The following is a 12,516-nucleotide window of genomic DNA, read 5'->3' on the forward strand; positions in this document are numbered from 1 at the left end:
ATTTTACAGTTGAAGAAACTAAGGTAAACAGGTTAAATGATTTGTTGGGGTGTCGCACAGCTAGTGTCTGAGTCTGGATTTGAACTCAGTGCCAGCCCTCTACCCACTGTGCCAACAGCTACCTCAAGCCACACTGCAATAGAATCAGAGCCCATTCTCATGTTTACTGGCTGTTTGACTGACATTGGGTAAATCATTTCACCCATCTGAGCTTCAGTTCCCTCATGTGCAAAATGATAACACTATTTCTTACACTACCCACCACAAAAGTTTCAGTGTGTTCCTTCCTACATTCCCAGTCTTCTTACACATTCACTCTTCTTCAAGAACTCATGCTGGCCTATCTGCTGCTCTTCACACATGATAATGCTCCATCTTCTATCTGTGCTTTTGCAATGGCTGTCCCCAATGCCTTCAATGCACTCCCTCCTTATTTCAATCTCTTGAAATATCTAGAATTCTTTAAAACTCACCTTACTACCATTTTCTATATGCCTTTCCTGATTTTCCCTAGCCACTAGTTCCCTCCCGACAAAAACTTTCATTTTGTTTTATACATACTTGACTATGGGCAAGTGCACCTCTCTCCCATTAGAACAAAAGTCCCATGAGGACAGGAAGAGTTTCTCAGTTTTATATTATGCTGCACCTCCAATGACTAGCAAAGACCCTACCACATAAACCTTAGAGTGCTACAAATTATGTTTAACACGACGTACACTATATGGAATACACTGAAACCTGATTAAGACATTAAAAGATAGTTTCTCATTGACTTCAAATACCCTAATAGTTTCACTGGCCGGATTCACTATACACAGGCTATGAATATGAGCTAACAGTGAGTAGTGATATATGGTGGATGTTTGTGTGTATTTTAAAACAAGGCTTAGCACATCTGAAGGTAATTAGCCAGCTACCATTTATTAAGCATCGCGTATGTTCTAGGCACACTTGTTAAGCATTGGGGGTAGAAATAAAAACAAAAAACTGTCTGCTTTCAAAAAGTTCCGTCTAATTGTGCTCAATATTCCTTTCACTTCTAGTAAACCCAACGCATTCTCTCTATTTACCATCCTCTAGATAAACTTGAGTATCCCTAAGGAATTCACTCGTCAACATCCCAAAGGCCTCCATCCTCACTTTCAATAACTCCACCAAAGATGCCCTCCCACACCTCAATTCCATTCAACAAGTACTGGAGCCCCTGCGCATAGTACTCACTGAACTTAGAGCTCGAACTTCCTAAGTCCTAGCTTTTAACCAGCCCCAATTCTGCACTCCTCCCCCCTCAATCTCCTGCTCAGTGTAACCCTCCCTCCCTCCCCCCATCCACCAGGAACGCCTCCCATGGAAAGCGCCCCCAGACTCCCGCCCACCCACCCGCGGCCCATTTGCTCCAAAGCCGCAACTTCTAGCACACCCTGCTATCGCCCTCCATCACCTGCTACCGTCAGAGACCTCCCCCCTCCCCAAGCATCCCACCCAGCCGAGGACAGGGAGAAGGGATGCTTCTCCACCCACCAGACGAAGTCGTTGCTTTTGTCCTCGTACGAGTTGATGAGCCCATTGCAGAGCGGGGTGAGCAGAGGCCGCTTCCTGCTGCCGCTGCCCGAGCTAGCTCCGCCGCCGCCGTTGACGGCGCTCCCGGGCCTGGTCGAGCCCCCGAGCCGGGAGAGGCCCGCGGCCAGCGCCCCGCCGCCCCCGCCCCCGCCGCCAGAGCCCGACACGGGGGCGGTCACCAGCAGAGGCCGCACGGTGGCCCCGAGGCCCCCCGAGCCGCCGGCCCCGCTGGACCCCGCCGCGGCCACCACCGCCGTTAGGGACGGGGGCGACGGCGACGACGACGAGGACGACGACGAGGCGGAAGTGACTGAAGAGGCCGTGGAGGAGCCGGGCCCTGTCCCAGCAGCGCCGGGACCAGCCTGGCGGCTGCCGGACATCATAACTCCCCCCTCCCCGGGTTGGGCACTCGGAGGAGAGGGTGAGGACCGGGGACCGGGGACCGGGACCTGCCGCCGCCGCCGCCGCCGCCTCCCTGCAGCCTCAGTGCATCCTGAGGACGCGCACAGCGCAGGGGGCGGGGGCTGCCACCCGGGAGGGAACAATAAAGTTGTTTTAAAAAAAAAAAGCCAAACACACAAACGGCGGCCGGCGGGAGGGAACTGGGGAACTAAAACACCGGGAGGGGGAGGGAGGAAAAAATGCGCTCTCGAGGCCGCAGCTACCACCCCGAGTCTCCCGCGGCAGCCAACCCCGAGCGAGCCTCGGGCAGCGCCTGCGCGCGCGCACTCTAGACGGAGGCCGGGAGAGAATGGAGAGGGCGGAGGAAGCCCGAGAGGCACAACTTTATTGGCAGCCGCGGCGGCACTCAGACACACAACACACACCCATGGCGACGGCGACCACTGCCTAGCTACGGAGGAATTCCTTGTTGAAAGCTTTATTGATTCACGACGCACAGCAGAAACTGGAGGTGGGGCGGAGAAAGAGGGCGATGAGCTAGGGGCGGGGGAGAGGAGAAGCGCCCAGAGAAGAGAGTGGTCCAGAGTGGAGGAGCCGAGGCAAGCGGGTCCTCAAACGACTGCGCGTGCGCGTTATGGACCGTGCATATCCTCATTCCTAAGAGTGGGGAGACCTAAAGGGAGGTGGGTGGCTTGGGGTGATATCTGGCACTGCGCGTGCGCAGGATTCCCAAGTATTCCTAAAGAAGGAGGGGGAAGAGGAGGAGGAGGGAAAGGACCGGGAGTAGTAAAGGAAAGTTAGCTGCTGAAAGCAGCAGGCGTGTTGTGTTCCAGTGGGTAAAGCGCTCTTCAGTGCAGAGACGATGTCTGCAGTGGTGGAGAGGGTGCAATTCAGTTCCACAAATATGCACTGAGCAGCTGGCAATTAGGAGACCCGTATTCTAAGCCAAAACTCTGCACTGGCTGTAATCTTCCACACCTGGAGTGCGCTCCTAGCTCATCTGCCCCTCTAGGCTTCCCTGGCTTCTTCAAGTCCCAGCTGAAAACCAGCTTTTCCTGATTCCCCCTCAATTCTAGTTCCTTCCTCCTGTTGATTATCTCCAGTTTGCCCTTTATATTGCTTGTTTGTATATATCTGTTGGCAGGTTGTCTCCCCATTACGGTATGAACTTGTGGAGAGCAGTGACTGCTCTGCCGTTGCCGTTCTTTGTATCCGCAGAGTTTAACCTAGTGCCTGACACGTGATAGGTGTTTAATAAATATTTAGAGACCGAGCCACTCACCACCTTTTTCTGGATTTCATTTTTCTTATCTACAAGACAAAGGTATTGGACTAGATCCCTTTCAGGGCCAACTTTTTTTGATCCTCTAAATAGAGATTTCAGTTTTTAACCAACCCCACTCCAAGTTAGTGGAAGACCTTAAGAGTACTCTAGGTGTTTGCCCTATGAGAAGCGAATTTCAGAAGAGGCAAGGACTTGGGTATGGCCTAGATAGGAAGACCCAGCAATCCAGGCACTCCCCTGGACTGCCTTTAGGGAAAGTACATCGTTACAAAGGTGACACCCAACATCTTCAGGCACACCTGCCTTACCCACTACCTACTTATTGAAACAAATCCAAGGATTAAGAATTAACATCAGCATTGAAGAACAACAAAATGATACCAGCTGTATTCTGTCAAAAACCACCTTTCCTAAAAAAAAGAATAATAATAATACAATACAATTTTAAAATACAATAAAATTAAAATATAACTACTTATCATAATCAGCAAATTTACATATGCCACTCATCAATCATACCCATCTACTTCAAAAAAGTGAAACCTTTGCCAACTACATTCATTCTTAACATGGAGTGAATATATAGATTTCAGGAGGTCCATATACTCGGTTTTCTTAATACACTGATAATTTTTTCAGTATAATTGCCTTCCTTTGTAATTTCATTCATTTAAAAAAAATTCTGAGAAGGGGCCCCTAGGTTTCACTATACTGCTAAAGGAGGTCCATAGTTAAGAGTCCCTAACCTATAAAGTGGTTTGGTTAATTCAGTCTTTTGACACCAGCATTACAAATGGATCTAATTTTATAAAATTCTTAAGTTTTGAGATGATACTTTAGTATTACTAAAAAACATAGTTTCTTGAAAAAAAAGTTTTATTTTTATAGAAAACTGGACTCTTTATAAATCAAATATAAATTAATGCTAATTAAGCTGAATATAAAGCCATTCAACTCTTAAGTATCCTCAGCTAATATTAATGGAAGAGCTGTTATAGACCTAAGACAACATGCTGGATTTTATTCCTTCAAGGAATTCAGTATAGGTAAGGATACATGAGAAGAAAGAGAAGGAACCACAAGATGAGTACTGCAAACAAGTAGCTGGAACAGTCACCTAGCATTTATTACCTACTGTATGCATGGAACATTGCATACACATTAGACATAGATCAGTCAATTCAGCTAGTATTTATTAAATGCCTTCTATGTTCTAAGCAGTGGGGATACAAATAAAGGTAAAAGACAGTCTATAATGTCATGTCTAACCAGGAGACAACTATGTGCAACAAGATATATCAAGGACAAATTAGAGACAATCAAGGTTTGAAAACACAAGCATTATGTAGACTTAGGAAAGGCTTCCTGCAGAAGATGGGACTTCAGATGAAACTTGAAGAGAGCCTGGAGGAGATGAAGGAGATAATTCTAGACATGGGAGACAGAGTGAAAACACTAAAAGCAGGAAAATGGAGTGTCTTCTTCAAGGAACAGCAGGGAAGCTGGTTTCACTGGATCACATAGTATCTGGAGGCAAGTGTAAAGCATAAAGGGCATCCATATGGGCAGTCACCACTGGTAAGAGATGAGATTTGACTTGGACCTTGAAGAAAGCATAAGACTTAGACAAATGAGAAATTGGAAAATGAGAAGTCTGGCTGAGGGAAACAGCAAAAACAAATGTAGAAAGTTGAGATCGTACATGGTGTTTCAAAGAGCAATAGTGAGACAATTTTGACAGGACTAGAGGATTCATTTTAAAGCTGAAGAGACAGAAAGGGGTTATCATGTGGAAGTCCTTGAATGACAGACTAAGCAATTTTGATTTCTTTTCCAAGCACAACGACAGGGGTGGGGAGAAGGGGTCAAAAAAGGGCAAAGTAAAACAATGTGTTAAAAATATATGCTAGATGGCGCAGTGGTAAAGCACCGGCCCTGGATTCAGGAGTACCTGAGTTCAAATCCGGCCTTGACACTTACTAGCTGTGTGACCCTGGGCAAGTCACTTAACCCTCATTGCCCTGCAAAAAAAACAAACAAACAAACAAAAATATATATTAATTGGCAACCACATGTAGAATAGATGAGGGTAGGGGAAAGCTGGAGAGAATTAGAGACAGAGACAGCTGCAGTAATAGACCAGGCTTGAATGCTAAAGCCCTGGACTCAGGTCTTGAAAGTCAATATCTAATTAAAGGGGGGCCTATTAAACAGACTTTATGGAAAAAAAGAAAAATCAAGGAAAAGCTATTGACTGATTAGATAATAGGGTAGAAATAAAGAAAAGTAAAGAATGACTCCTGAGGTTTCAGGTTCATGTAACTGGGAAAATAATGGTACCTTGGTACCTTAAGCAGAAATGAAGTTCCTAAGGAGAGAACTAGTTAGTAGGGAAATGATGAATTTAACTTTAAACACATATTGAGTGACATTAAAAGTGACAGTATATGGGGGTGGGGGTGGGGATGCAGGTCATCCTGTCCAGAAAAGAAATTGGATAAAATTAAAAACAAAACCAGAACAAAACAAACAAAAAAAGACTAGTGCTGGAGATGAAGATTGGGGAGTTAGGAAAGGTTCATAAGGTAATAGATTTAAGACTGGGAAGACCTTAAAGATAATTTTGAAGCTTCTCCTTTTGAAGTCATGATTAACAGGACATAATTTGATACATTAAATTTGAACAAATTCTCTGTCCCATAGTTGGAAATTTGGGAGTAAAGTTATTGTGAAAGAAAGCAACTAGAACCCACCCAAGCAAACCTTTAGGGAAATTTGTCAGTGTTTTTATCAGTGCTTGTTTAAATGCAATCTTCATTCTTAGTTAGAATCTCAAAGGGAAATGGATGAGTGGGATACAAGGCAATCTCCCTTTTTAGCTAGAGAAATGTACAAAGAATTTAGTGGGTAATGAATTACGTAATTCTTGTTATTTCCTTTAACAAAAGTTTTTTCAGCATAACACCAGATTTTGAAATGTGAGAAAGCAGAAGGGAAAACCTCAAAGAGTCACTAAATAGAAAAGTATAAAGGAAGAAAAGGGGGAGGGGAGGTTAAAAAAAAGAGGTATATGAGATAAGAACAAATATAAGAATATATGAAAAAAATGTTCCAAAAACAAAAGATTGTACACAATAATGAATCTTGCTGTTTTCCCTTTCTTCTACCGTGTATGTACAAATCACAAGTCTTTTAATAACAGACCTCTTCTATTCAGTGCTTTAAGGTTATCAAAGTGCTAAGCATGAATACATGCTTTCCCAAAGCCCATTAATATGGGACTCTCTCCTTATTGGTAGAGATGAATGCCCAGCTCTACATGAGGAGTAAGGTAGAGTTGGTGAAGTTAAGACCTCTTTCTCATCCAATCTTCTTTGGGACTCAAAACTTCACATTGCTTTGGGTGCTTTGTCTTCCAACTTTGAGAGAGAAAATGGAAGGGACCATCCCCCACTAAAAGTTTCTGAAGAAGACTCTGGGAAGACATGAGAAGAGCTTGCAGACTCCATCATGTCCCTATCCCTAGCTTGCTACACTAGTAACGTCAGGGAACTTCCCCTTGAGTGAGATCCAGAACTCTTTCTCTTAGTTGGGCTGAGTTATATCACTCCCAAAGAGAGAGGACTATCACTCCATATAGTCTGGAACATAATCTCTTTTGTATACTTTCTCTGATTTCTGTTTTGCTATGATTAAGATAAATAGATTTCTTTGCTATTGGCTATGGATGTTCATTTTGGAACTCCTGCTTCCCCTCAGTAATAAAACAGCAACCAGAAGTTAGATTAAACCTGATCATATCCCCTAGACTAGCAGTATTTAAGAGAGCAGACAGACAAAATGTTATTCTGGTACCCACTCTCTCTGAAGAGAGCAGAATGGTGGCCTCTAGCCCCAACTTCCCCCTTCCTTTCCTGTCAGAAATTAAAGTCTCCCTTGGAGAAGGGTTGGGAGAGAAGGGGCTAGAGACGTTTATTCTGCCTCCCGTCAAGCCACACAACACCCCCCTTACTATATATAGGCCCTTTACATGGGGCACTCTTTACATATGACTTCATTTGATTCTTACAGTGACTCTGAGATGGGCAGTATAAGCATCATTCCCATTTTATAGATGAAGAAACCAGCTTAGGGAGATTAATTTTTTCAAGGTCCTATAGCTAGTAAGTGACAGAATCTCTTGAACTGGGAGTTCTGGTATTCTAACTTCAAGTCCATTTCACTTGCCAGTAGAATGTAAGTGCTTGAGGACAAGGGCTGGTTTTCTTATTTTTGTTTTGTTTTGTTTTAACAATTAAAACCGTACTTTCATCCTTTCCCTCACCACCTCTGGACCCAAGTACTCAGTTGGATTGGGTTCAATCCTGAGGGATCCTAAACCAATGAGAAGGGTTAGTCCCTGTCCCCAAAATCTTTGGCTCATTAAATCTCAACCCTGGTTCTCTGGGATCAATTACTTAAAGCTTAAGTTTGACTCATTTATAGGGTCTCCCCAAAGGGGAGAATAGAGAAATATTCAATGTTCAACATAAATCAGGTATGGGACACATGTTTATTTCTTCCTGTAACAATTAAAATCATTGCTGAGCCCCAGGGACTTTACTACACCCCTTCCACCAAAGGGCCCAATATTCTCTGGACCCACATGTGCAGTCTGGCCTAGGTTCAGTTCTGGGGGACCCTGGCCTCTAATGAAGGGAGTGAAGCTCCTTTTCTCATACTCTTCAGCTAGTTAAATTCCCAAATCAATGCCCCAGGGAAGATTTACTTAAAGCTTATAGTTGGCTCATGTTTAGGGCTTTCCCAAAGAGATTAGTAGAAAGATAATTAATGTAATATATGAATCAGGTATAGGACAGGTATTTACTTTCTACAAACAGGAAAAAGGCAAAACCTAAAATATAAAGCATACAAAGACAGAAAGACTTAAAACAAGATTCAGTAATTTCACTGAAATTATTCTCCTAGGAAATTTATAGTTAAACCTCATCAGCATATAAAGCAAGTTGTGTTGTTTTTTTTAAAAAGTATCATTATATTTCCCTTCAGCTCCACACTGTTTCTTCAAAGTTTATCTCTACTTGCCAACAAAGACAGGATTTAGGCTTACCCTCTTGTCAGTGGTCATCTTTACTGACAGAAAATTCTCCTACCATCAGCTCCATACAATGGATCCAGGATCTGTCAAACTCATAAGTGATCTCTTAAATTCACAAAGTCATCTCCAAGCCTAGACACTTGCAATTCAATGTCAATATTCATTCACCTATACTCATATCAGGAAAGAAACACAAGACAGAAAAGGCATTTAGGGCTCTGAGATTCAATCTCAAGCTCACTTAGGACAAGTGCTGTAGCTTCAATCACAAGAGTAATAATAATAAACATTTATCTAGCACTTCACAAAAAGCTTTACAAATATGATCTCATTTAAACCTCATAACAACCCTGAGAAGGAGGGGTTATTATTATCCCCATTTTACAGATGAGGAAACTGAGGCTAACAGTCATTAAATAATTTGCCCAGGTTCCCACAGAGAATAAGTGCTTAGGGCCAGATGTGAATTGAGGTCTTCCTAACTTTAAGTCTAGCACTATTTCCACCATGCCATATAGCTGCCTCCTCTATCTATGCTCAGAATTCCATAATGTCACCCAGATGGTTTAATAGAAGAGAGAAACAGGAGCAGTCACTCCCTTTTTAAAGAGCCACTGTGTCATTGGCCCTTCCTCCTCAGTAGCCAATAAAGGAATTACTTCATCATCTCAAGAGAACCTTCAGTGCTGTGGGAATTTATAGTGATTTGGGGACCCTGCTTTTGGGCTAAAATTAAAAAGCCTTGGGCCCTCAGGGGTTTTTTCTGTGTAAGAGGGGCTGGGGCTCCTCCGCCTCCACTTCAGCCAAGCTGAAAAGCCTCATGAGCCTTACTGGATGCCAGGCTGGCTGGGGAAAAAGCCCCAGCTCCCTCTACCCTGAGGGGAGCTGTCCCAAAGATCCTGAGCTTGTCCTGCCAGGCCTTAGCACAGCCCATGTGGAGGTCCCAGACATGCAGCAGGGGGCACAGTCCCCTAGAGCCCTGGGGGTGGTGTGCACAGCAGACTCAAGCCCCCAGGCTGTATCCCTAGTGCGTCTGGTGGATTAGCTTGGTGTGGGGGGGGGGGGGGCTCAGGGAGCCCGAGGTTTGAGGGGAGAGAAGGAAGATATATACCTGGGAGTTAGACAGTAAAGGAGGACAGAAAGAAAGAGGATGGATAGAAAGGGGATGCTAGAGGACTAGGAGAATGGAAGGAGGTTGGTGAGAGAAGAAACGCAAGGGGATTTACAACAGGATGGAGTTAGGGTTGACAAAATGAAGGGGTCTTGGAGTCAGAAGAGATGAGAGGAGCAGAGGCAGCAACAGCCCTTATTATATTAAAAGCAGACAGGTCGTATAATTTGCATTTCTTAACCCTTATCTCTTACATTTATTTTTATAAATAAATTCTGCTTTGATTATTCAATTAAGAAGCTTCTTAATAATTTGCTTATCGATTTTGGGAGGAGCAGTGTGGGGGAATTTTATAAATAGCCCATATTAAATTAATAGCAGTCTGGGGGCAGCTAGGTGGCACAGTGGATAGAGCACCAGCCCTGGATTCAGGAGTACCTGAGTTCAAATCCAGCCTCAGGCACTTGACACTTACTAGCTGTGTGACCTTGGGCAAGTCACTTAACCCTCACTGCCCAACCAAAAAAAGCAAAAACAAACAAAACAAAACAAAATTAATAGCAGTCAGATAGCCAGCCAGTCAAACATCCACAGATTAGGCCCCCAGTCAGATTAGTCCCAGCTAGTTAGCAAAAATATTTTTACAGTGCTAAGTCACATGTTAACTGGCAAAAAAGCATCCAGGGAGTGTGCCATCCCCTAAATGCACAAGACCCAAGCTATCATACAATGTTGGCTGGATGCAAAAAAGGCAGCTCTCTTCATGCCATTTCCCCAGAACCTAGAATAGTATTTGGCATGTAGTAGGCAGGCACCTAATGTTTGTTAAAGTGAAACAAAGGGAAATGTGTGAATTGAAGGGGGGGTGGAACTTGACTTCAAAACAATTTATACTTGGTGTTTGTATTTGAGAATGGAACCAATTTGTAAACATGTATGGATTTTGGTTTTATATCACTTATACTTCCCAATACATCCTACCTCTTCCCTTTGTCAGAAAGCTATTCTTTATAATAAAGAATAAAATATGGGGGTGGGGGGAAGAACCGGAGGAACCAATTCCTTGAAGCCGAATACCAATCCTACAGGATTATAGTATATGGAACCAGAAGGGTCCTTGGAGATGATCTAGTCCTGCTGCTTCATTTCAAGAAAATGTAGGCTCAGAAAGGTTGATAATTTGTTGAAGATCATATAGCAATATACAATGTTTCTACCGAAGTATTTGTTACCAAAACTAGACTTCTCACAAGACATTTTTCTGGAGGAATTTGAAATGACTCACAATTTTCTAAATGGGGTATTTTACAGAGGAATAGTAGCACCAGGCCACTGGACTCTGCCTACACATAGGTCTGTCCCTCTATTGACCTCAAAGGGGCTAAAAACCACTTCCTCTATCTGTCTGTCTACACTTGTGTGTGTGTGTATATATATACATATGTGTGTGTATGTGTTTATATGCATCCCTATACATACACAATTTTTTTTTAGAAGTTCAATCACTTCCTCCATCAATAAACAGTGATGTGTCAGGCATTGTGCTAGGTACTACAACTGCAATTATTTTTAAAAATGAGAGTCCCTGCTTATATCCTACTGCCAGGGTACATGTCAACACCAAGTTAAATACAGGATACATATATATATATATATATATATTATATGTGTGTGTGTATACATACATATATACATACATGTAACAAGTATTTAAAGGCCTATTTGTATGAAAGTCTCCTCACTGATGGAAAATGATTATTCAGTGCTCCATGCCAGTATGAGGGATAGCAAGAACTTGGGAGAGAAGACAGATTCTAGTTTTCTAACTTCCAGCTTGAGAGAAGACATTAGGTTCTAGACCCTCTTAAAGTCTATAAAAGGAGAGAGACTCTTTTCCAAACAACTTGGTTTGAGGGATACCCAGGAGTAAACATGAAGAGAATAGCAACTCCACAGTGAATCCAAATAAAAGCCAAGGAAAAAAAATCAATAACACCATGCCCTGGCCACAGGGACTACAGGAGTATCTAGAAGAATTGAACTGAGATAGAGAATGGAAAGGTAAAGGAGAAATGAATAGTAAGGGAGATTAGAGTCAGACACTGCAGAACAAATGGTGAAAAACCTTATCTAAGAACTGAATGTCCAGAAAAACTAGAATGGGTCAGACAGAAAGCAATGATTCAGTAAGACAAAAAAAATATTAAAACAAAACCAAAATATTGGGAAAAAGCAGAAGAAAATATTAGAAATATATTTTTAAATGACCTAGAAAAAAGGTCAAGAAGAAACAATCTAGGTATTATCAGACTATCTGAAAAACCATCATCAGAAAAAAAAAAAAAGCATGGCTACCATATTTCAAGAAATTATCATTGAAAACTTCCTTAAAGTCTTTGAACCAGAGGACAAAGTGAAAATAGAAAGCATCTATGGGTCACCTCTGGAAAGAATCCCAAAACAAAATTCCTAAGAACATCATAGACAAAATCCAGAATTTCCACATCAAAGATAAAATACTACAGACATCCAAAAAGGAGCTCAATTACCAAGGAGCCCCAATACAGATCACCCAAGACACAAAGGCTGCCACTAAAAAGATAAGTAAAATAGGACATGGTGTGTAATTCCAAAAGGCAAAAGATAAAAATTTACAACCAAGGATAACCTACCCAGCAAAAAGAAAGTATAATTCTACCAGTGGTGATTGGGGCAGGGCAGGAAGGGAGGATTAAAAGTACCTTCAATGGAAGACAAGCATTCCTGATAAAAATACCAAATCTGAACAGGTATTTGGAAATGGAAATTCAGGTATCAAGAGAAACATATAAAGGTATACATATTTGTCTAAATGATAGGGACTATGTGGATATTCATTTTTCTAAATGTTTTTTAAAAGTTTAAAATGAGGGGGTGGCTAGGTGACACAGTGGATAAAGCACCAGCCCTGGATTCAGGAGGACCTGACTTCAAATCTGGCCTCAGAAACTGGACATTTGCTAGCTATGTGACCTTGGGCAAGTCACTTAACCCTTATTGCCCCACCAAAAAAAAAAA

The 12,516-nt window shown here is 42.6% G+C and overlaps 1 protein-coding gene across 5 annotated transcripts in view; it reads right to left on the reverse strand.

Moving 5' to 3' along the window:
• The window catches only part of COP1 (COP1 E3 ubiquitin ligase), a 240,336-nt gene extending 238,095 nt beyond the window's left edge, over positions 1-2,241 (reverse strand). For 2 of the 5 annotated variants that reach the window (XM_044004924.1, XM_044004923.1), the window contains exon 1: positions 1,525-2,240. In XM_044004924.1, the coding sequence (XP_043860859.1) occupies positions 1,525-1,946 (422 nt within the window). In that variant the 5' untranslated portion in view covers positions 1,947-2,240. Of the gene's footprint in view, positions 1-1,524 lie in introns of all 5 variants that reach the window. The other 3 variants (XM_044004927.1, XM_044004925.1, XM_044004926.1) reach the window with 2 other exon arrangements.
• Between the last annotated feature and the right edge of the window lie 10,275 nt (positions 2,242-12,516).

This window comes from Dromiciops gliroides, chromosome 4 (assembly GCF_019393635.1).
Source record: "Dromiciops gliroides isolate mDroGli1 chromosome 4, mDroGli1.pri, whole genome shotgun sequence".
Classification (NCBI taxonomy): domain Eukaryota; kingdom Metazoa; phylum Chordata; class Mammalia; order Microbiotheria; family Microbiotheriidae; genus Dromiciops; species Dromiciops gliroides.